The sequence below is a fragment of the Periophthalmus magnuspinnatus genome, chromosome 7 (assembly GCF_009829125.3).
Source record: "Periophthalmus magnuspinnatus isolate fPerMag1 chromosome 7, fPerMag1.2.pri, whole genome shotgun sequence".
In the NCBI taxonomy this organism is placed as follows: Eukaryota; Metazoa; Chordata; class Actinopteri; order Gobiiformes; family Gobiidae; genus Periophthalmus; species Periophthalmus magnuspinnatus.
In genome coordinates, this window is record NC_047132.1 from 23,344,300 (window position 1) to 23,368,570 (window position 24,271).

At 39.0% G+C, this 24,271-nt stretch overlaps 1 protein-coding gene across 2 annotated transcripts in view; it reads right to left on the reverse strand.

Annotated features, from left to right (window-relative positions):
• zbtb46 (zinc finger and BTB domain containing 46) overlaps window positions 1-24,271 on the reverse strand; it is a 73,997-nt gene that overhangs the window by 26,386 nt on the left and 23,340 nt on the right. The window contains exons 2-3 of one of the 2 annotated variants that reach the window (XM_033969092.2): window positions 17,763-17,984; window positions 16,101-16,998 (exon numbers count right to left, since the gene is read on the reverse strand). In XM_033969092.2, coding sequence (XP_033824983.1) covers window positions 16,101-16,998; window positions 17,763-17,948 — 1,084 coding nt within the window. In that variant the 5' untranslated portion in view covers window positions 17,949-17,984. Of the gene's footprint in view, window positions 1-16,100; window positions 16,999-17,762; window positions 17,988-24,271 lie in introns of both variants that reach the window. The other variant, XM_033969091.2, reaches the window with a different exon arrangement.

Consider the following 24,271-nt stretch of genomic DNA (forward strand, 5'->3'; position numbering starts at 1 on the left):
AATTAATTCCATTTGCACATTGTTCTTTGAGTTCTGTCTGTCTGATTACACCAAAACAAAAACATTTAAAAGGCCCTACTTCAGGGTGAGAAATTGCTGCTAGCTTGTCTCCATGAAGATGTTGTTACTATGCCTGGAATGTTCCACAGTATGGCAATAAACGTATCTATCTCAGTGGACGACCAAGTGATGCCACCAGACCAAGTTACAGATCACAGTAACATTGATTGTTTGTCTTTGGGAGTACAAGAATTTCCTCCATATGAGCAAAAAACACCTGTATGGAGGTTAAATGTCATACTGTAGAACATTCCAGGTGATGCAATAACGCCATAGCTATAAAGACAAGCAAAAAAGTTACATAGTGCAAGATTAAGGCATATCAACCAGTTGGTGACAATTCCAGTTACAAGGTTTATAGCTATATACCCACTGCTGGCAATCGTAGTGGGTATAAAAGGGTTATACAGGCACATGAGGGCAGTGGAGTTTAGTGTGTAGTGATACTGGGTTAGGGCAGGTAAAGGCTGAATGAGCCAAATAGACTTAAGGATCACTGCCAACTCTGGCTTGACAAGCGCTGGATGACTCCCAAATACAATCAATTTGAACTCGTATGTGCCCCATGAGCTATATATGTGTGGCATTTACCTGGTATGACCCAAACCAAGCCACACAGGTTCCCAATGAGCTGATTTAAAAGTCAACTGGAGCAGAGGATTAATTAGAGATGCACTCAGATTAATGCTTTGGACTATAGTAAGGTAATGAATGGGAAGCATGCAGCAAAATCAATATTATAACATATAGAAGTATAATGGTTGATTGTATGTTTTGCTAAAAAGTTACGCAGTGGGGCTTTGGGTACACAGATGTGAAATAGACTGTATTTAGAAGTCCATATCTTTCCCTGAGAGTGGACAGAAAAAAACAGAGCCTGTGCCTTCTTCCTCTCCCCCACTGCAGCCGTGCCAAACCATTGAGATGAATTGCTTATGATCAAATCAGGAGGAGCAGAGCAAATTAAAGAGCGCGCCCCACCCTGAGTCAGCCCCCCCTTCGGACAGTGCGTGTGAGGAGTGCTATAGCAGCATGTCATTTCCCCTTTCCCTGAAGAGAAAGGCAGAAGTTGGAAAAACCATGTACACAAAGGACCCCAGTCACACACATACAAAGAGAAGAGAACTGAATATTTTTAGGTTTATAATGTTTGAGTGTTATGAATACTCCCAGACAACATTTAAGTGCATTTAAATTCATTCAACTTAATGTTATACATCAGAAAACCAGGAACCCATGGGTGTCAAAAAAAAACATACACAGATACTAATGAATACTAAAATTACTATTGAAACTATATACTCAAGAACAAATATTAGTTCAGCAAATCCCCCACATAAAGGACCAAAATGCAAAACTTGCAGTCTTGCGGTATCAAAATCAGTATCCAAATCAAGTTTTTAATTTTAGTATCGTGAACTAGATGACTTTAAAATTTTTCCACTGTTAAAAGTAAAAAAGATTTTGTAGTATTCTTGCAGTAATACTATCTTTTATAAAAGTATTTTTATATAATAGTATTTTTTTTATAAACTTCATAATGATGTGGAATAACTAAAATGTAGAGATTTATTCAACCTACACTTGGAGAGGGATTTGTTCAGCCTACACTTTTCCATGATATAAGTCACCTGATGCTTCCTCCATATTTAGGTTTCATTTACAGCTTTTTTGCAAGGTGATTCTTATCAGCTTGTAATAACATTCAAGGCACATAGATTTTAAACATTAAAATAGCATCTTGGCTTCCAAAAATCAAACTATATTCAAGCCCGGTTCCCCGAACCCGACTTGTGACATCTCCAAACCCTTTCCCCTAACGGCTTTTAGCCCAAGTCTCTCATTAAGAAGTCATTAGGAGAAGGGCAGAGAGAGCCAGTGTGACCCCTGTGTGACCTTTGTAACACACCCCTCAAAGGGAGGTAGAGAGGGGGAGATATAAACACAGTTAGATAGGAGGATCAAAAGTGCACTGGGGCAGCTTAATAAAATATGGAAAAGAGGCAAATAGCACCATAAGAATTCCCAAACCTTCTATCTCAGAAAATATTTTGATTTATAAACAATTTTGATTTATAAACACTATTTTCAGTAATAAAATGGCAAGTCTAGCAGTGCTACACTTATTTACAGTAGAAACCAGAGGTTTACATACACTACATAAAAAGCCTCACTGTCACACATGAAATCAGATCAATAGGTCAGTTAGAATTACCAAAATTATTTCTATTTGCTAAGTGCCAGAATAATGAGAGGGATTTTTTAGACATTTTTTTATTACTTTCTTAGTTAGTTAGAAGTTTACATATATTTCATTGGTATTTTGTACCATTGCCTTTTAACTCGGGTCAAACATTTTGGATACCTTTCCACCAGCTTCTCATAATAGTTCGCAGGAATTTTGGTCCATTCCTCCTGACAGAACTGGTGTAACTGAGCCAAGTTTGTAGGCTGCTTTGCTCGCACATGCCTTTTCAGGTCTCCCCATTCATTTTCAGTAGGATTGAGATCAGGGCATTGACTTTGTTATCCTTAAGCCACTTTGTAACCAGTTTGGCACTATGCTTCAGGTCTTTGTCCATTTGGAAGACTCATTTGCACCCAAGCTTTAACTTCCTGGCTGATGTTGATTCAGTATTTCCATAGAATGTTCTTTCCTCATGATGCCATCTATTTTGTGAAGTGCATCAGTCCCTCCTGCAGCAAAACAACTCCACAACATGATGCTGCTACCCCCGTATTTCACAATTGGGATGCTGTTCTTAGGCTTGCAAGCTTCTGCTTCTTTCCTTTTTCCTCCAAATTTAACAATGCTCATTATGACCAAACTGTTAAATTTTAGTTTTGTCAGACCACAGGACATATCTCCAGAAAATATTTGCAAACTATAATCTGGCTTTTTAATGTTTCTTTTGGAGTAATTGCTTCTTCCTGGCAGAGCCGCCTTTCAGCCCATGTTGGTACAGTACTCGTTTCACTCTGGATAAGGACACACTTTTATCAGCATCTTCACAGGTCTTTTGCCTTTGTTCTTGAGTTGATATGCACATTTCAGACCAAAGCAAGTTCATCTCTGGGACACAGAACCTGTCTCCTTCCTGAGCAGTATGATGGCTGGACGTTCCCATGATGTTTATACTTGCATATAATTGTTTCAACAGATGAACGTGCCACCTTCACGCATCTGGAAATTGCACCCAAGGATGAACCAGACTTGTGCAAGTCTACAATTCTCTCCCTGATATCTTGGCTGATTTCTTTTGGCTTTCCCACGATACACAAAGAAGCAGTGTGTTTCAGGTGTGCCTCAAATACATCAACAGGTGTGTTTCTCATTAACTCAAATGTTGTCAATAAACCTATCAGAAGCTCCCAAAGACATGACATCATTATCTGGGTTTTCCTAACTAAATTGTTTAAAGGCATAGTAATCTTACTTTACTTAATGTAAATTTCTGACTTAATGAAAAATTGTCCTTCTCTCATTATTCTGGCATTTAAGCAAATAGAAATTATTTTGGTAATGATAATGGACCTAAGACAGGAAGAGTTTATTCTGATTTCATGTCAGACATTGAGAAAAAATACATAGTGTATGAAAGCTTCTGATATCAACTGTATTATCAGTATGGTATAATATTAATCTTGCACAGCAAAATGGATTCTCACAATATTTGTGAGTTGACAAATGAATGAGACACCCTTCTGGAAAGACTCCCGCTTTAAGGTTAAGCGGGCAGGCGGACCAATCACAGAGCAGCATTGAGATTTGTCTGGAAGCCAAAGGCAAAGTGCCCAAACAGGCCAAAACACACATGGTGATGCCGACAGACGTATTTAAGCCTATTTTAGCGTCAATACAGGCTATTTTATTTATGAAAAACAAGCAAAAGGTAAGCGCGTTGCGCATTTGTGGACAGGGAAGATGTCTGTACTTTTCTTGCTTGTTCCTTTGTACTTCGACCAATCAGATTCAAATATTAGTTTTCAGATCGCTTTCAGCAAGAGCCATCCCAGATTGATGTGTAGAACTGAGTGCTACACATGTTAGTCTAGCATGAGCCACGTTAGTATGGTATGTTTCTTTTTTTTTTATAAATTTTAGTATTGTAGAATTATTGAGTTGAGTTACAACATTTGCACATTCACTTATGCTATATGCTCTTTATGCATGTGCCACTAGTTTTCAAGATGATAAAACATTATTTTGTGACAGATTTTAAAAATAGCTTCAAAATCTGACCTCATCTGACATCTTTATTTAGATTGCGCTCATAACTTGATCAGAGGAGTGCTGGTACTATGAAAAGACATTACAGTCAATACAATAGACGGGACAGAGCAGAGGCAGGCAGTGGCACAGAGGCGTGTGATAAGAAGCCAGTTTGGGAGAAAGAAAGGGATCATTTTGGGAGTGGAGGCAGCTTCCTTTAGTTCTACCATGGAATGCACTGCGGGCGTATCCCATGAAAGTCTACGTGTGTTTGTGCCAGACAGGAATCCCTAACCCCCTCCACAGCCTGGCTCCACACTTATCATGGCCCTGGGATATAGCATTGGGGTGTATCTGGGTGTCCTGCTCCTATCAAGCCCACCTCCGACCTCCATCGCTCCCTTTTCACACAGCCAATACCTTGAAGCTGCAAAGTGAAGTATGGGAAGGCCAAACAGTGTCTAACCACAAAAACCAAGAGGGAGAAAAAAATCCCAGGGTCACAGACAATAGCACAGAAGAGTAGGTTTGTCCTCTAAGCCTCAACCTAAAAGTAAACTTACATAAAACTTCATCAGTGCATCTTAAAATATATTGAATCAAAATGAATTTTGATCAAAAAGTGCCCTTCTTGTGAAAAGGTCCAATCTAGAATGGCCCATTTTAAATTTAGATCTACAAAGTAGGATTAAAAGAGATGAGACATTCTTCTTGTTGACAGTGAGGGTACAGTGTAACCTTGCACAGCTAGATGGATTCTCACGATATTTGTGAGCTCACAGACTCACGAGTCACGACTTTTTGATATATTCCCGTTATTGCGATAGGGCCCGGCTGCTGGTGGGCTCTAGACCAAGCACTGAGCAGCACTGGCTTGGGCAGCAGCCAAAGGTGAAGCACCTAAGTGAACCAAAACAAACATGGCAACGCAGATGGACATAGCCTATTTTCGCAGAAATATTGACTTTATTGTTTGTGAAACCAGGCAGAGGGAAGCGCTTTGTGCATTTGTGGATGGGAAATGTCTGTACTTTTCTCTCAACTGCATTTACCAAAAGTTTGATTTCTCAAATTGTTCCATTGTTGTGATGCTTTGCCCAGTCATCAGTGGTGGAAGAAGTACCCAGTTTTGTTACTTAAGCAAACAAAAAAATTCCACTTTAATTGACTTAAGTACATATACCTAAAATGTATACTTAAGTACTGTACGTTTACTTTGTTATATTTCACTACAGCCAATCATCCTGATTACACATATCATTCATATCACTTCTAGGGGTGTATCAATCATTTTACATTTCAAAATGTACACTTTATTATACTGAAAAACTAAATTTGTAAGTAAATGTGTATATAGTTTCATACTCAGCTTACATCATGATTTTATGTCATTTTACAAAATGTTTATGAAAATTCAACAAAATGAAAACAAACTGTCAAATTAAAATTAAATCAAGTCTGGTATGAACAAAATAAATCTTGAACAAAAACAGAAAATCAGCATCATTTTATTTTCTACTTTCTAAACCAAGATTGAGTGCTTATCTAAACTAATCTTGATTAAGGTCATCTAGTTTTTGACATTGACCGAATCCTCCCACTGCAGCACAAAACCCAAACTCCCACAGGTGCCGAATAGCTCTGAGCTCCCCTTTAATTTCACTAGACTGTTTAAACCTATTGTGTCAACACTTAACCACACACTTTACAAAGTCACCACAACCATAGCTGGAGTGCACGGGCTGAGCCAAAGCACAAGTGACAGTGTGAAGTGATGGGGTATAGGAAAGAAGGTCCTAAACAGACCCAGGGAAGGAGCTAGGACAGAGGAGACAGGGGACAAGGACAAAATGAGTGGCTTAAGGACAGTCTCCAGACGCGTCCAACCCCAAAGCTACACTTGTATGTACACAGTCTTAGCCATAATTGCCCCCTGTGGTAACTCTGGACTCTCCCTCTGTGATTCTTGGTGCTGTATCTTTAACACTTTCCTTTTCACCCCTTTGGATCTGGGACAGGGAAAAAAGAGGGTTATAGCTTAGACAAAACTATTCCAAATAAGTTCAAGAGGCCATGGAAGTAGTTTCCAAATTACAAAGTGAGATTTGGGGTCAATCTGAAGGTTTGTGTTGAAGCTAATATATTGCTACTAAATGGTCACATTTTTATACAGCCCATTTCCATCTCCAAGGTACTGAAAGCCCTTTACATCAAGGAACCACTCACATTCACACACCAGTGTACACAGACAATTGGAGCTAGAATAGCACTACCAACCTGTGAGTCAATGGATCTGACCGCTCCCCCAATTATGTTTTTTGTCATAAGCAGGATTCGAACCACAAACCTTCAGATCAGTGGACAAACATGCTGCCAACTGAGCTACCGTCGCCCCCACTATCATTATGTATCATTAGTGCTGGCAGTCACAGGGTCCCTAATGACACATGAGATAAATGATATATTACAGATGGTATTTTATGATAAATTATTGTTTTAGAAATAAATCAATGTTTACAACCATATTTCTTTGTTAAACCATTACATGCACATTTCCTTTATGAAATACACTAAATAAATCAATGAATATGCCGACTGCATTAACCAAATAATACGTTCACTGCCACAACTCATATCGATACTAGGTCACAATATCAATATCTGTAGCATAACATGTATGTATCAATTACAGCATTAGCTCATTTGGTTTGGTCTTCATCCACTGGCCCAAACGTTAATGGGTAGTTCCCCTATCAACACCCTTGTTAACACTGTTCTTTGTGTACACTTGAGTATGAATACAGCTGAAACCAAAACTTTACATACACTATATAAAAAGACACATTTTTTCTCACTGTCTGACATGAACTCAGACTAATCTTTTCATGTTTTAGGTCAATTAGAATTACCAAAATTATTTCTATTTGCTGAATGCCAAAATAATAAGAGAAAGATTGTTTTAGACAGTTTTCATGACTTTGGAAGTTTACATACAGTAAGATTACTATGCCTTTAAACAATTTAGGAAAACGCAGATAATGATATCATGTCTTTGGAAGCTTCTGATAGGTTTATTGGCAACATCTGAGTTAATTAGAAACACTCCTGGGGATGTGTTTGAAGACACACCTGAAACACACTGCTTTGTGTAACATCATGATAAAGTCAATTGTGGACTTGCACAAGTCTGTTTCATCCTTGGGTGCAATTGGCCATGTTCATCTGTTTAAACAAGTACACACAAGTATAAAGACCATGGGAATATCCAGCCATTGTACTGATCAGGAAGCAGACGAGTTCTGTGTCTCAGAGATGAACGTGTTTTGGTCTGAAATGTGCAGATCAACCCAAGAACAAAAGTGAAGGAACTGTGAAGATGCTGCTGAAGCTGGTGAGTGTGTGTCTTTATCCACAGTGAAACAAGTACTGTACCGACATGGGCTGAAAGGCCGTTCTGCCAGGAAGAAGACATTACTCCAAAAGAAACATAAAAAGACAGAAAAGCCAGATTACAGTTTGCAAATGCAAACAGAGAAAAAGACCTTAATTTTTGGAGACATGTCTTGTGGTCTGACGAAAAAACAAAAACTAAAATTGAAATGTTTGGCCATAATGATTATTGTTAAGTTTGGAGGAAAAAGGGGGAAGATTGCAAGCCTGAGAACACCATCTCAACTGTGAAATATGGGGGTGGCAGCATCATGTTGTGGAGTTGTTTTGCTGCAAGAGGGACTGGTGCACTTCACACAATAGATAGCATCATGAGGAAAGAACATTATGTGGAAATGAAGCAACATCTAAAGACATCAGCCAGGAAGTTAAAAGTTGGGCGCAAATAGATCTTCCAAATGGACAATGACCTGAAGCATACTGCCAAACTGGTTGCAAAGTGGCTTAAGGATAACAAAGCCAATGTTTTGGAGTGGCCATCACAAAGCCCTGATCTCAGTCCTACTAAAAATGTATGGACAGACCTGAAAAGGCATGTGTGAGCAAGGCGGCCTACAAACTTGGCTCAGTAACACCAGTTCTGTCAGGAGGAATGGGCCAAAATTGCCAATGAAAGTTATGTAAAAATCTGACTTTGAAGAAAGTAATAAAACTTTTTTTATTTTTTATTATTATTATTAATCTGGCGTTTAGCAAATAGAAAGAATTTGGTAATCCTAATTGACCTAAACCAGTAAAAGTTTTGTCTCATTTCACGTCAGACAGTGAGAAAAAACAAACAAAACATATCTGTGTTTTTATATAGTGTATGTAAACTTCAGGTTTCAGCTGTATGTTTTCCCTAACAGAAGCGCTTTGTGTCCTCGACAGAGAAATAAATACACTAAATGTGAAAGTGACAATTTACAAAGTACCATGACACCACTACAACTACTACCTCCTGGCTTGGACTATACTACACTATTAAAACTTGGAGTATTTTTCAAAAGGTAAGCTGTACCACTGATACATGCACAGATATAGGATGGGCCATTTTACTGGCACGAAAGCGAGGGATGAAGGAGACAGAGAAGTCCCAGAGGAAGGAGGTAGGAAAGGAGGGAGTAAGTGAATGTTAGAGGAAAGGAGACTTTGCCCTCCAGTGGGACACTCCTACGATTGTGTGTTCATGTGTGTGTGCTGAGCGGGGGCCAAGCCGACACACCCAGAGCCTGCTGCAGACCTCTGTATCCTGTTCAAGTCTCTAGGTTTGTCCAAACACCCCCAACCCCACCCGCCCCCTGTCCCAACTGGTCTGACGGGGTAAAGTCACGCCAGGATGGGCCATAGTAACTAGAACAAAGACACCTTTCTAAAATAAACAGCAGGAAAGAGGAACTTGGAGAGAGGGGCAGGGGAAGGGAACCAGTTGGGGTGGACTGTGTGTGCTATGAAGGCTAAACTCGTGGATATTTTTGCATAACAAACTTCAACTATTGGTTCAGTGGAGCATAGGCCATTTGTTCACAAAACAACTCTACAAAATCCTTATCATTATATTGCGCAATTGTTCTATCTATGTTAAGAGTCTTGTTAAAACTTTAAAACATTTTAAAGTTCAAATAATTTTGTGATAATATTGTTCATGTAAAACATTATGAATGCAAAATATCAGTAAAAGCTAAACACAAAAATGTAAGTTACTTCTCCTGCTACTTTCACAATCACAGTATAAAATATATTTGGTAGATACTGCGATTTTGGAAGTAACTGTTAGTCTACTGTTACTTCAGTATTTCATAGTACTTTAGACTCAAATTCAATAGTACAATCTATTTTAAGACGTAACCCTCAAGATCTCCCCACCAGTTTGTATACCTTTATGTGGAGACATTTGTTTTATGATGAGGTCTGAGGTGTTTACTTTGCTGTTACACAGGCGAACAGGGGTGGGGGGTAACGGCTGTGAATGTTCAACCACACAAACCAACTGACCCGCTCCCCCCCCTTCCCTCCTCTCTCTCCTCTCTCTCTTTCTCTTGCTCTCTCTCTCCCCTCTTTCTGTGTAGCACCAACAGGACATCCTGCCAGGGTGAATTCTGGGTAGTCCAATTCTTCAAGTGCCAAGAGGAGAGTGTGAATACAGAATCTAACAACATTTTTCATTGCAGGTGTAGAGCAAAGACCAAATGTTTAGTTATGTGTGTGGGCTATGGACCACAGTGGTCCGTCCCAGGTGCGCTCAGGGTGGGACTGCTAATCTTTAGCCAATACACACATGAACAGGATTTCTTCATTCCTTCCATTGGGCAGGAGGCAAGCAAGCAGGGGGTAGTGAGGTTTTGGACCAAAGCCACGGTCAAAAGTGGGAAGGGGGGCAACTTGCTGTCCAAAATGGCACATAAGAAATGTTATAAATAGACTGTGAGAGAAAGTGTGAAAAATCTGACTGTTGAGAAAGTATTGAGGGGTTTTTAGGTTGGTGGACAGCCCATAACGTCCAGCAGGGTGTGAGGTCATGTGATAAAGATGGAGGTGGTGGGTGGTGAGAAACGTTTCCATAGCAATGATGGAATTTCTTTAATTTAATGGGATTCTGCAACACGGAATGGAAATGAAATGAACTGCATGATGTGACGTGACGATCACACTAGGAATTGCTTACTACAGTCAGAAGCTACTTCTCCCAATTCCAATATAACAAATTCCAATTTACCAGGTCACAAAAAATGTTTATAATTAGTAAGTTTAAGTGATTGCTACTCTATGCATTGTATTATTATTCAATTATTCACTACAAGAGGAGTTGCTTGTATACTTTGCAAGCAAAATAATAATGTACACTGGCATTAACCAAGTCACTGGAATATATATTTGCACAGTGGGAGATTTTGTATTTTACAACAACAACAACAACAACAACCATTATTATTATTATTATTATTATTATTATTATTATTATTATTATTATTATTATTATTATTATTCATAATTTTACAAACAAGTTAAGTTTAACATTGTTAAATATGGCATATTACATTTACCAGATTGCACAGAGCAAGTAGAGGTGGGCCAGACGAGTCAATAGGCTGAACTCACCTGTATACTTATGGGAGAAAGAGGTAAAGAAGCAGTCTGTATTGGTATTAAGGGACAAAAATATGGACTGCCATCAGAGAAAAAGACATTAAGTTGTCTCAAGCTGGCCTGCACTAAAATATTCAGTCTATTTTGATTTTTAATGAAGCTGTAAAAATATGCAAGTAGATTATTAAACTGAAAAAGCAGTTGAGGTGCATGTGTGAGGGCGAGGGGCCTGAAATCTGTTCTCAACGTTTTAAATATTAAACCTATTCCAAGTTTAATGAAGTGCAAATACTGTGGGGAGAGTCTTAACGGGAATACGGAGAGGCAGCGGGTGAAAAGGGGGATCCAATTCATTATTTCAAGTGTTCACCTTTAGTTGGCGGAGACTTGGGGAGAGCCGAGTAGAAGAAGATGGTAAGAAGAGAGAGGAGTGTGGATGTACAAGTGCTTCACTGAGATGTTTGAGGTACCAGGAGATCACGGAACAAGACGCAGCATGAAGAGGGCAGAAATAAACTGTACAGCATTTTTCTACTGTATTGAGAATGCTATATTATATTGAAATTCAGATTGAGAGAAAGTGGGTGAGTGAGATAAAAATGACACTAACATGAACATGTTGAAGAGCTCTACAAAAGTCATCCAATGATCTTAGCTATGTCACAATAACAAATTTTGAAGTGCGATGCATAGTTGAAGTAAACATAGACGATGAACCCTAATACTGAAACCAATTCCTAAAGCAGAATTATGCCCAAGCAACTTTAAAAAAAATATGAACTGCGATTTCTCCATCCTTCAGCTTGAACTGCGATTTCTCCATCCTTCAGCTTAACTAGCCAGGAGCGTGCTTAGCTGTTGACACATTGACATCATATGATTTTATAGAGCCTTGACCATGATTTTGTGATTAATGTAGTTGGTGTCTTTACATACTCTATACAAAGGTAAATAACACAGCTCCTCCTGAGAGTTCATACTGTGATTGGTTAAATCCAGCTGTCATTTATTTAAGGCACGGTAGAAGCTGACCAATAGGTGGAGTGGGTTGGGAAAGGTGTCTGTAACATTTCTGCAATAATAATAAAAGAGTGATTTTGTGTATCGCTCAACCCTACAATATAGTATTCATGGGTTTCAGTTTCCAGTTAACAATTCAAAAGATATCATATTTTGTCTTAAATTGCTAATGGCGACGGTCCTAACATTTCATCAGTCTGAATCTAAAACTCATGGATACCTTAAGTTGAGTAGTGCCAATACCCAAACCCGCATCAATACATTTAAATCATTCTTTACAGGATCTTGACTTGTGGACATGTTCTTATTGCTTATAGGTGGTGGTTGAGCTGTGGCTAGGAGCTAGTCATACAGGAAGACAGTCAGATAAAGATGTTGGATTTCAAAAAAAGCTTCTTGATGTAATCAATGTGCTGCAGCTCGGGGGAAATGGAAAGAACAGCCCACGTGCGATTGAAGCGTTCATGTCAACATAATCAGATGCTCTGAGCTGTGAGAGTGGCGAGTCCATGCACACACTGCCAAAATCCCCCCAGCTGCCACTAAAGGTCACCATAAACCAGAGTGTGTGCGCACAAAAATTTACACTTGTGATGTTTGCCCCGAGTGGAAACAACAAATCAATTGATCAACAAGCTGCTTAGAAGGACGGCACGATATTAGAACAACATACAATAACAATGCTGAATGTTGGAATATACAGTTGAGCAATGTAGCAATTAAAATTATCACGTTTTTTTTCCTCATGTTGCTCAATCACAATTTTCTGGCCTATGATATATTTACTTATTAAAAACAAATATATATGGCTTTTAATAATAAGGCTCATGAACAAAGTAAAGATATGTTTTTTGAAATTTGAATGAATTCTACTCTAGAGCCATTGAACACCAAAAAATGAATTCATGCAAAATTGGAAATCTACTCCAAACCACGTTTTCTCTACCACATAATTATTTGTTGACCTGTTGTTTAAACATTCATAAGCCAATTGCCATCTGTGACCAATTCAATCATGATTCCATTGAAATTTGATTTGTTACTTAGCAACATTGAAATGGAGAGTTATTTGGATCTCCTTGAAATATTGACATTAAATTATGACTTATCAAATACTAAATCTGGATTGAACTTGGCTGACACCGGCATGACTATAAATTCAAATAAACCTTCTCTTATGTATGACAAAATCATGACTAACCTCTAGATCGAAAACGTTATATTTTGCTATTTCTGGTAGACGTGCTAGTTTTCAAATATCTTGTGAATCCAATTTAAAAGTAGACTGATTTTGTAAGCATTCCTGTGAGAGAAAAGCATTTCAAATTAAAATGGCTGAAGGTAAGCGTGGACAAAAAGACAAGACAGGAATGTATATATTTGAAAAGCTGAACCTTGTGTTGCCCTTTAGAAATGAATTCTCAATGCACGTCCAGAAGTCAGCACTTGTAAAATAACCAACACGAAGACTGGAAAAATTCTAAAATGAATTTTCAGTCCTCAGTGCAAAGTTATTCAAAGCGACACAAAAAACTACATTCCACATAATCTGAATAAACACATTTTTCTCATTCAACAAAATAACTATATTCAGAGATGAGGTATACAGTGAGATGCATCAATGACCATTTTTAAAGAACACACCACTGCCATTTCTCCACACATCACACCTTTGATTTGGAGATGCTTTTGAATCCAGCTCTGCACTGCACGACGGGGGGGAAACTAAAAATAATTGTAAGTAATTATTCAAAACATAGAAAGAATAAGTCGAGACTATTTAAATCTCACACTCCCAACAGTGTCACTTCTGATATAGAGCGGAGAAGAACACACAAACATTTGTTTTAACACCAGGAGAGACGTACAGTGTCGTTAAATGTTGAGAACGGCTGGTGTAAAAAAATACAATAAAAACTGAAATACTTAAATTAATATTACACACATAAAAGTTCTCAGCACAATTAAAATCAAGTATATTTTGTCTACCTAAGAAAGTACACTATTCACTTGAGCATTGGTACTAGAATTATAAACTATTCATATAGCCTTAATGTACCCTTTCTACTCGCACAAAAACAACCAATGCTGCTTCCATATTGATAAAACCACCACTGTGAACTGTATCAACGAATGTAACTAATGCAAATAATCATGTTACAGCTCAAACATTCACAACCTTTATTTCTACAGACCTCCCAACATAAATAACAGTCACATAATATCCAAGAAAATGTTCAAAGCTAGCTGCTCAGGCTCAGCCCTTGTTTCTAATAGGAAACAGAAAGACCTCTCATCAATAAGGAATGAAGCAATTAGGTTAATCTTAGTGTGAAGGTGCCCCCTCTCCTTTTTACCTGTATGGAGCTACTGGGACCAAATGAACTTAATTAGGATAGACTATACCAAACCATGCAACAATGCTAAATCATGTTTCTAGATGGTCTGTTTTCCAGTTTTTGAAGGGAGATCAGTAGTAGTTTTTAATCGCATACAATGGGTAAGGGGTGTAAGGAAAACCTGCTTAGTCGTTTTATCCAAAGCTAATTAGACTAATTGATTTGTTAATTTGTAGCTTTTGTTTATAAGGTGTCATGTCTGCTAATGTCCTCCTCAATCATCATATAATCCTTGTGTTTCACCACATGGGCCGAATTAAGGGTAAATATAGCTGCCCAAGTACTGAAAACATCCTGTTTGTTCTTCTAAATAGAAAGGTCTAATACTCTGCCCTTCCATATGTCCATGCATCTGATTCGGATTTTCGACCACAGGTGCGAAAATCTCCTTTGTTAAAGACCTTAGGGAGTTAAGACGGCAAACCCTTACACACTCGCTCTGTAGATCCTGCTTATACTGACCTTGCTCAACAGTCTCAATGTATTCATTAAAAAAAAAATAAACAAGAGGAGAGTACACAGAAAAGTACAAGATCTCCCCAAGAAATGTACAAGAGACCAGTTTGAACCTCACTAAACCGGTTCCACAAAGACCCACTTAAACACACAAAACCGCCCCTTACAAAATGGATACATAACAGGTAGGCACATCCGGGCTGTCTGGATGGAGGTCACAGCAGTCATGTGCTTCGGCCTTATAAACAACCCACTCCGCTGACAACACTAGATCCATACAAATAAAGAGTCTCTGTATTAGCATTTCCCTACTGCTGAAAGTGCTATCGTTCCTTTAGATATGGGCAAAAATAGTTTCCTTCTTGGCCCAACGCACTTTACTTTGTCAAATGCCGACAAAGTTGATTAAGATTACTAAAGTCAAACTGATATCTCTCCATCTTCATCTCTACCAGTTTTCACTTCTGAATTTGTCTCTCCATTGCCTCATTAGCCCCTCTCTCCCATTTTCCTGCCTGTGCCCTTCTGGAGGTCCTTTACTAAGACAGAGAGGAAGAGAGAGAAGGAAGGAGCGAAGGAAAGAGGGAGAGGAAGGGAGGGAGTGACAGAGAGAGAAAGAGAGCGAGGGAAGGGGCGGAGTCTGGGATGGCGAGGACTCACTGGTAATCCGTGCAGTGACCCAGGTCAATTCAATTATCCTGTTTTCTTTTGCTGCACGACGCTTGTGCCCATTTCACAGCCAACTCCCTTAATGCGCCCAGGATTAGCTTCTCTTACTTTTAATGATCTACCTATCGACGCCCTGGGCCTCACACATGCACACACATATCACACAGACAGGTATGCTTTTTAAGTATTCAAAAAAGTAAAGGAATTCTCTTAACAATATTATGTCTGTGTTCATGGATCAACAGCATGTGTTATGTAAAGTGCTGTAAGAGGAGGCTGCACTATGAGGCTACATTTACACAGACCTCTCGCACCAAGATTTCAGATAATCATTTTAGAGCTAACACATTAGAGAAGAAACTCGCTAATCTGCCTGCTCAAGGAGGAAAGGAGGTCGTTTTAAAATACAATAACCCTGGCATGCATACAAAATAAAAGAAAAAGAAACTTGGATTGGTTTGCAGTCTGGCCAATTAGCGAGTTTTTACGTGAGAACACATGCATAAGATTGGGTGCTAAGGTTGTTACCACATTCAACCTAAGCCAATTATCAGTCATTTACTATGCTATTCGTTAATGATATAATTAGATAAGTTTGGCACTCTACCAAATTCCTTGAAATTCTAGTATTTTCTACTGAGCATGAAACTACTTAGGATATATTTAAGTGGAGCTTTCACTCTTTATAGAACCTGTGACCTGCCAGTTATTGAGAGAGAAATAGGGGTGTGCCATTGATAGATTTCCTTTTAAAGTGTTTTCCTTACCTGGGATGTCTTGTCCATTGTAGTTCCACCCAGCCACTGCCAGCATGGAGGGCAGAGGGGACCCAGGTCTACTGTCCCTCTCTCGGTCCCGCTCTTTGTCCCAGTTTCTCTCGGCCTGCTGGGTAATATGCCTGACCGTGTCCTTGTTCTTTCTGTTCTTCCTCCTGCCTGACCCCGCCAACGGTTGCCAAGGCCCGTCTCCGTTTCCCGTTTGCCCCACCCCTTGCTCTGTCTGGCTCTGGGCTGCACCCCTCTGTGTGTCCCGTGGGTGAGAGGACGATGCAGGGGACACCTGCTCTTCCTTGACGGTAATAGGTCTATAGTCATGGGGCCAGGCGGGTTGGGAGTCATGGCAAGTCTCCTCTTGGCTTTCATGGCTTTTGGGTGCTTCTTGGTCCTCTTTACCGTAAGTACTGCCCCCTTCGTGACAGCTAGCGATGGCTGAATCCCCTGACGAGTTTGCGGGGCTAGTTCGGCGAGCTAGCCAGGGCGATGTGCTCCGTCCGGACATGATCGATGCCAAAGCTTCAGATGCCATCCCAACTATGGCCCCACCAGCGCCTCCTAGTCCTCCCCCAACTACACTCCCAGCTCCAGGCAAACCCCCTCCTCCCAGGCCAGCCGCAGCCACCGCCCCCATCTCGAAGTCGGCCAGCTCGTCCGCCATTTCGGAGCGTATGCTGATGTCCAGAGCCGCTTTGATGAAACTGTGGCACGCTTGGACAATGTCAGTCATCTGCAGATAGCTGGCAGCAGACATCACCTCTATGACATTTTTACTGGTGAGGGCAAGGTGCGCCGAGTACATGAAGTCTAAAATGGCTTTGAAACCTGTTGCCGTGACGATGTCCAGGTGAGTGACAGTCGTCTGGTGAGGGGGCTCGGCTCCTTTTTTAACCTGAGAGTAAAATTTTATATTTAGAGTGGGGTACAGAGGTTGTAGAAATAAAAGTACTTTAAAATAATAGGTCAAAAAAATAAACTATAAAACATGACAAAGCCTAAATGTTTTTTGTAATTGAAGAGCAATGTCTGGGCTTGTACAGTGGTGGAAGAATTACTCAATTTTGTTACTTACGTAAAAGTATAGATACTGGAAGTAAAAGTATCACATAAAAAAATCTTATAGTATTAAAGTACCCATTAAAATATAATATATTTATTTATATTATAATTAATATACTTAAAGAGTAAAAAGTAAAAGTATTTTGAGCAGTATTTTGAGATTTTTAGATTTAATAAAACTTAAAATGTAGTGATTTTGATTTGTGTTGAATTTTGTTCAAAAGAAACAATTGAATCGATATTTTTTTTCATAGCTGTTTTTCTTTGTATATTTTTGTTTGCTCAAATCTACAACAAATAAACCCTAAGCCTTTTTGGCAGGTCTTAAACAAAAATACTTTCACATTTCAGTCCAGTTCAAACATGTCATGGAGTAGAAGGTACAAATAGCAGCTCTCAAATGTAATAAAGTGAAAGTAAAAAGTCTCCACTTAAAAATGTACACCCTACCCAAATTCCCTGCAACTGATATGAACTGATAAGTTTCATTCTTGAAGATAAGTAAATCATATATTGTAAGTATTAGTGCTTTCAAGTGCTATTCTAGACGTTCTCTTGTGGCTCACTAAAGCCTGCTGTCTGCCCGCTGAGTGTTACCTGGCAGTAGAGGGTCTTGAAGTAGCGCGAGGAGCCCAGCAGGACATTCTTATGGGCCTTGAAGATCTTCCCGTCCACGATGACACAGGCGTCACACAGGATGCCGTGCTGCCGCTGCTCGTTCAGCTCACGCAGGAGCTGCCTGTAGTGAGACGAGATCTCCATGTCCTCCTTTCTGTTGTTCATCTGTGTAGTGGAACCGAAGCCTCTCCTCCAAACCGACTGCTGGGGACACAACCAACACAAAACTCGGTATGAGGATCAAATGAATACAAGTAAAAGAGGAAAAGCAGATAGTTGAGCAAGCCCTAAGGTAAATGTGTCATAAAAATCTATATTGACAACTGTAAAGAGGATGACAAAACTTGCTTTAGTTGCATGTTTCTTTATTTGTTGATCTTCCTAAGCTTATCTCTGCTAATGCCTGTCTCACCAACTACAGCCCTTATGTAGAATACAGAGACACAAATCTATAGTGGTCACAATAAAAAAGACATTAAAACCCTGAAAACTCATTTTCTCACTCACCCAGCTATACAAAATATTGTGTAGCTGGGATATACGTTATGCAATTAATCCTAAATCACTAATTATGAAAATATTCTAATCACAACACAATTTAAAAGCATTTGCATTGGTCTCATTAGAATGAAAAATCTGTCAAAAGTTAGCCCCATTTGTAACATAGAGGAAAAATGAATTCAGACGAACTAATGTTTTCAAAAGGCTATGGATACTTTGGTAACGACTGTGACATGAAAACAACACATCAATAGAAAGCACGTCTCACTCGCTCGCGGTTTTGATGTCTAAAAACAGCTCAGGAACAAATAGTCAAAAATCAGTATTTAAACTCTGTCTGACAGGTCCATTTGAGTGTGGCAGCTCCGTGTGTGCGTGCCCTCATTAAAAACGTCATTTACGAAGAATAACACTCTCTACAAAACTCCAAGAGAAACCAGAAAAACAGCTAATTTAGTCAAGCACTTTGCGATTAAATTTATCAATAAACACTGACTAAATGTCCTGTTATTTTTTCAAATCCTTATCTTCTGGTTGTGAATTTTCAATCAGCTCTCTAGTTAAAACTTTCTCTTACGAACCTTCACCCTTATGTTTCTGATCTGCGGCAGTTGGGGAAACAAAGGAAAAATGAAGATAGTTAATGACAATTTGTGAGTAGTGCCTCGGAACAAAAAGCACTTTTAGACGGCATTCATACTGACATTGTGGAAGCTTCAAGTCATTACTGTGTATCTGAAACAAAGAAGGCAATTTGAACTTGTCTAGTGCCCCAAAAACTACTACTATCAAATATTTACTGAAAGCTTTCCTATAGATGGACACTAATAATAGAACAACAATTTCTTCAAAGTCATGTATTAAACAACTTTCAACAATAATCACTTGAGTGTGAGCAATCAATTATTAAGTGACTTGTCCAAGGACACCACTGTAGCATTCATCTGTGGGAGCTGGAATCGCACCACCAACCTGCGAGTCAATTTTTCCAATCTCTCAACCAGTGACGTTTATGTTGAGAGCGGGATTTGAACCGTCAACCTCCGGATAAGTGACAAATGCTCTACCAACTGAGCTGCTGTCATCCCAAGTAGACATATATAGCCTATACTTAAAAATAAGTATAAAAATAAAATAAAATAAATGATCTTGATGAGGATTAACTTTTTTGTGAGGCTCGAAACTCAACAAAGCCTAGGGATGCAGTAATGAACTAGCTCAGTTTTTTCCTTCTGAAAATTTGAAATGTAGGTCCATTACAAACACTAAACAAAAAAATGCAAGATGCACATATTAAGAAGGCATCATCATGTGTGCTATTTAGATAACATCCAGAACACCGATAGATTTGAAAGCCATAGAGTAGAGACGATACAGTATATGAAACCCTAGTAGTAAATTAGCTTTAGCATTAGCCTTTCATCTCTGAAGTGTTACCAAATGCTGCAGTGATGTTGTTTTGGGAACACCACAGCTGTCAGATCTCGTGGGTTGTTGAGCTAAACGACAGCTCTGGTTGGCTAAGGTGACAGTGGCGTTTGCTGGGGGGCCGGCACACTTCAGGTCATGTTTAGCCCCGCTCTGCTCACACTGATGGCTTGTAAGATCAGATAAATCCACTGTGTCTCTTCCACCTCCAACCAGACAAGCACAGACCGTCAGATGAGGCACTGACTCGTGGTGACAACTTGAAGGCAGCTCGGAATTTGGTCAATGCTCAGAAAGTTGTTTTTTTTTTTTTTTTTTTTTTTCAGAGTTGTTTGAAGCACAGTTTGGAGAATGTACTAGAATTGATTCATTCATGGGGAACACACTGGGAAGAGGCCATTTAGTAGGGCTGACATCAGCGGTTCAATGCAGAGTAGTGTGGTCATAATGCTAACTCTATTCTGATACTAAGGAAAAGGCTTGATATTCGATACCCATCTTGAACAATCATAGTACGTACACTACGTACACTAGAAGAAGAATGTTATTTTCAACACAATATAAAGGTGCTTTCTTTCTCTTAACATGGAGACTTATACTAGTTTGACTACAGATCAAGACACTTAACTATTAAACTATTCAGGGATACTCCAAATTTGTCCTATTCATGTCGACGTCTTCAGTATCAAAACTTGAAGTATTTCTTGTATTTACTTGTTTTACTATTGATTAGTATTTGAGTACTTGCGATACTTTTGACAGCCCTAATGCATAGGGTTTCTGCGCACAAAGACAAGGAGCAGAAGTTATACTGTGCCGCGTTTCCCTGTATAGGTTGAGACACGGCATGAAATGAAGTCCCTGTGTTTTCAAAAGCAAGTTTTGACGTTTTATTTTGCAGCTCGCACGTCTGAAAAAAAAAAAAAAAAATCTATTGGCGCTCTAACCTTGAGTTATTCTTTCCGTTCGGTTATGCCCTGATGGAGGTATTGAGAGTCTTCACCTTTGACCCTTGGAGACAAACCAAGGTGCTTTGAAGACAGCGCCTCCTCCGCCTCTTTCCTCTCAGGGCCACTGCGGTTGTATAGCCTAGACTATAAGATAGGCTTCTTCCCAGAGTCACAGAAAACATAGAAAAGTCAGTCATTCACTGAAAAAAAACGCCTCAATAATTGTGTTATTCTGAGTCTTTTTTTCAGAAATGTGAACAGAGAGACAGGGTCAGTGTGCAGTGCTACCAAGTTTATCTGGTGAAATAAAGGCTGTGATTTCAGAGCAGCTATAGTGGGCTTCTGTGGACGGCTGTACACCTCTCCACATCAGTGACTAATTATTTTTAGACCAGAATACATTATGAACTGTAATGAAAAATGACAATTACAGCAAAAGCAAATATTACCTTCTCATTTATTTATGTGAAATTGGAACATATAGAATGGAGTCTGCATGGATGGAAATTAATTAAAAAATACAAACTGTATTCAGTGATAGCATGTGAAAGAATGACTTCATCTGGTCAAGTGCACACCCAGTCTAAGACCACACTCATCTTCAAACAATAATGTATAAATCCTGATTCAATACAATAAATCTGAGCGACAAAAGACTATAATATTATGGTAATGAGGCGCGTTACTTTTAGTATTTGTTACTTTGCACGAATTGTGAAGTGCTGTGTGGTATTAGATGTTACTGGTGACACAAACAGAAAAAGTGAAAAAAGTAAAAAGAGGAAATAACAAAGAAGGAGAAATGGTTTAATCAAATTTAAATCCTGGACAAACTCATAGAGAGCTGGAGAGCACAGCCATTAACAGGATGAACTTTGACCTCTAGAGTCTGGGCTCGTCTAATTGGCTTGTTTAATTTCAGCATGTCCAATTTACTCTACAGAACGAGACCTCTTTTTTTTCTTTTTTTTTTTTTTTCTTTTTACCCAAGATGCATTTTTATCTGTGTTGTTGCAGATACACAAATCCAACACTGCATTATGAGAGTTTGCCTCACACACAAAGCCATACAAAGTAAACAGTGGAAATGAATGCCCCAAAAGATCTGCTGTTTGAAGATGCTCTCTTACTCAATCAATTAAACACATTCACATTAAAGCAACATCTATGGACAATGCAGATAACACATTTCACCCGTCATAAAGTTTTACAACATCCAAAAATCTGAAAACTATTCTATTCTATTTTCTCCTTCCCTTTTCAATGTGAGAGTTAATCTAAAACCCCAAAGTCTCTTCTGGCACGTGAGCGCAGCTAGCCTTGATTTCTTGCACACATTTTTGTTCAAACGTACACTTGACACGAGATGGAAACTAAAGGTAAAATGAACTTGTCACACAATCAGCTACAGAGAAAGAGCCAGAGGACTTTTGTCTATCATCAGAAGCATTAGCAGCTCACCAAGGCTACACAAACTAAAGACTGCTTTCAGAGTGTCACAGCATTGAAAAAAGAAAGAAAAAAAAAAAAGCTTTCAAGCCGCAATGAAATCTCGCAAAAGAAAATAATGTGGGTAAAAGTCATCGACTGAGTTTGTGCATGTCTATTATTTAACAGTATAATGTAAATACTTTTACCACTACTGTTCTTCAGCATCATTTTCAAATTACATTACTTGTTCAGTTGAGAGAATTGGATTTTTCTTGTACTATTTACTGCTTTCAACAAAGACTTTACCATTTCTGATTGTTCTGTTATTATATGTGAGATGTAATACGTTAATTACATATATTTGTCTACAGATGGTCTTATGCACATACTGAATAGATTACATTTTGTATAATGTAATGTTCATTCAAGTTCTTTTGTGGTTTTTTTCGCTGTCAACACCAGACATGACAGAAATAGTAATGGGCAACACAAACCTGGAGGAGGTCTGACCCAGAGACTTCCTGTTACTAATCAGCCACTGTAACCTGGAACCAAACCCTCACATAATTGTTATAAAGTAGAGAAAGAAAAAGCACTGATTGTGTGCTTTTGTTGTTTCAGTAAAGTCACTCCAGCTCCCAGTCCCTGTCACCCTTCCGAGAGCAAATCCAAAGTGACTCGTGTCTTAACCCCATCCTCTTCACACAATCAGCGAACCTCTTTCCTTAAATAAACGCTTCTTCACACGACTTTAGCCAAACTGTCATGACTGCCTCGCCCTGGTCAGATTACGCCAAAGTCACTGTAGGCCCTGACAGACAGACAGAGAGAGAGAGAGAAAGAGAGAAAGAAAGAGGGAGCGGAAGGGAGGGGAAGAGAAATAGAGAGAGAGAGAGAGAATGTTGAAGAGTCTCCCTCTTTCCTCTCTCGTGTCCTAATGCGGCCCGTCCCTCTGAGCCACTTCTCTGTCCCCCCTTGACCGAGGGGACAATACAAGGTCCTTCTGGATCAAAGACACACCAATGCTTTGTTTAGATAGGGGCTTTCAGACAGGGATAAGTGCTGTCATCATTTTCACTAGGTTTGTATGATAAAAATGCATTTAGGTATATAGTGGAAATAGACTAAGCATGAAAAACAAAAGAAATCTGCAAAATCATGTGTTTTATTATGGATATATTTGTATAATTTTCCTGGTACACTAATAATTTCAGGTTCAGAACTACTCGTCTACTATGCAAAATTCTTATTGCGACTAAACATGGGATGATACTGTAATTTGGTGCCACGATTATCATGGCCAAAATAATTGCAATTAATGATTATATCACGATAATTATCAAAGTTGCTGACAGTTTGAAAATATTCTGGATATGAATAATTATAATTTTAATATTATGAACAGGTTCCCTATTTAATTATATATAATACTGTACTTTATTTAATTATATGTTATACTGTACTTTGTTATAAGTGAAAACAACAATGAATTAGAACATTCTGGTGATGAAATGGCAGTTATCACGATTATATAAAATTGTCTAACCTTTTTATCACGATAAACGATATTATTGGATATTGTCCCATCCCTAATCGCGACTTGGCATAAGTGTTAAATTTTGTTTTGGGTTTTTTAATCCAGAAATGGGGCTGGCAAAAGAACGCACCCAGCCTTGTTTGGAAGCTTTTTCCTCACTTTTCCTCACAATCATGGAGCCATATTTACACCCCATCTCACCATTATCTTCTTCAAAGTTGTAAAGGTCACTTATTAGCAGAGAAGTTCCTCTTTTGCACATTTCGGCTTTCATCCTGGCATTGCCGTTATAGACCAGCGGGGTGGATACACTAAAAACTGGCCAAGACTGAATGAATGTGTGGAAGGAGGGGAGGAGGAGGAGGAAGAGGGGACACAGAGTTGAGCAGTTAGTCGCCAAGGCTTGGTATTTCTGCTGTCAGGCATCCCAGTTTAATACCTCTACTAAATCCTTATCGTCTAAAAATCGTCTTTTCGCGCATTTTCAACTTGTAGCTTCGCAATAACATATCATACTTCCAGCAGCAGGTTGGCAGGTCTACACTAAATGAATTATGTATTATGTTAAGTATTCACAACAAAGTGAAATAAATGATGCTGCCCCCAAGAAAAAGATATTAAGGAAAATAGTGGTGTTTTAT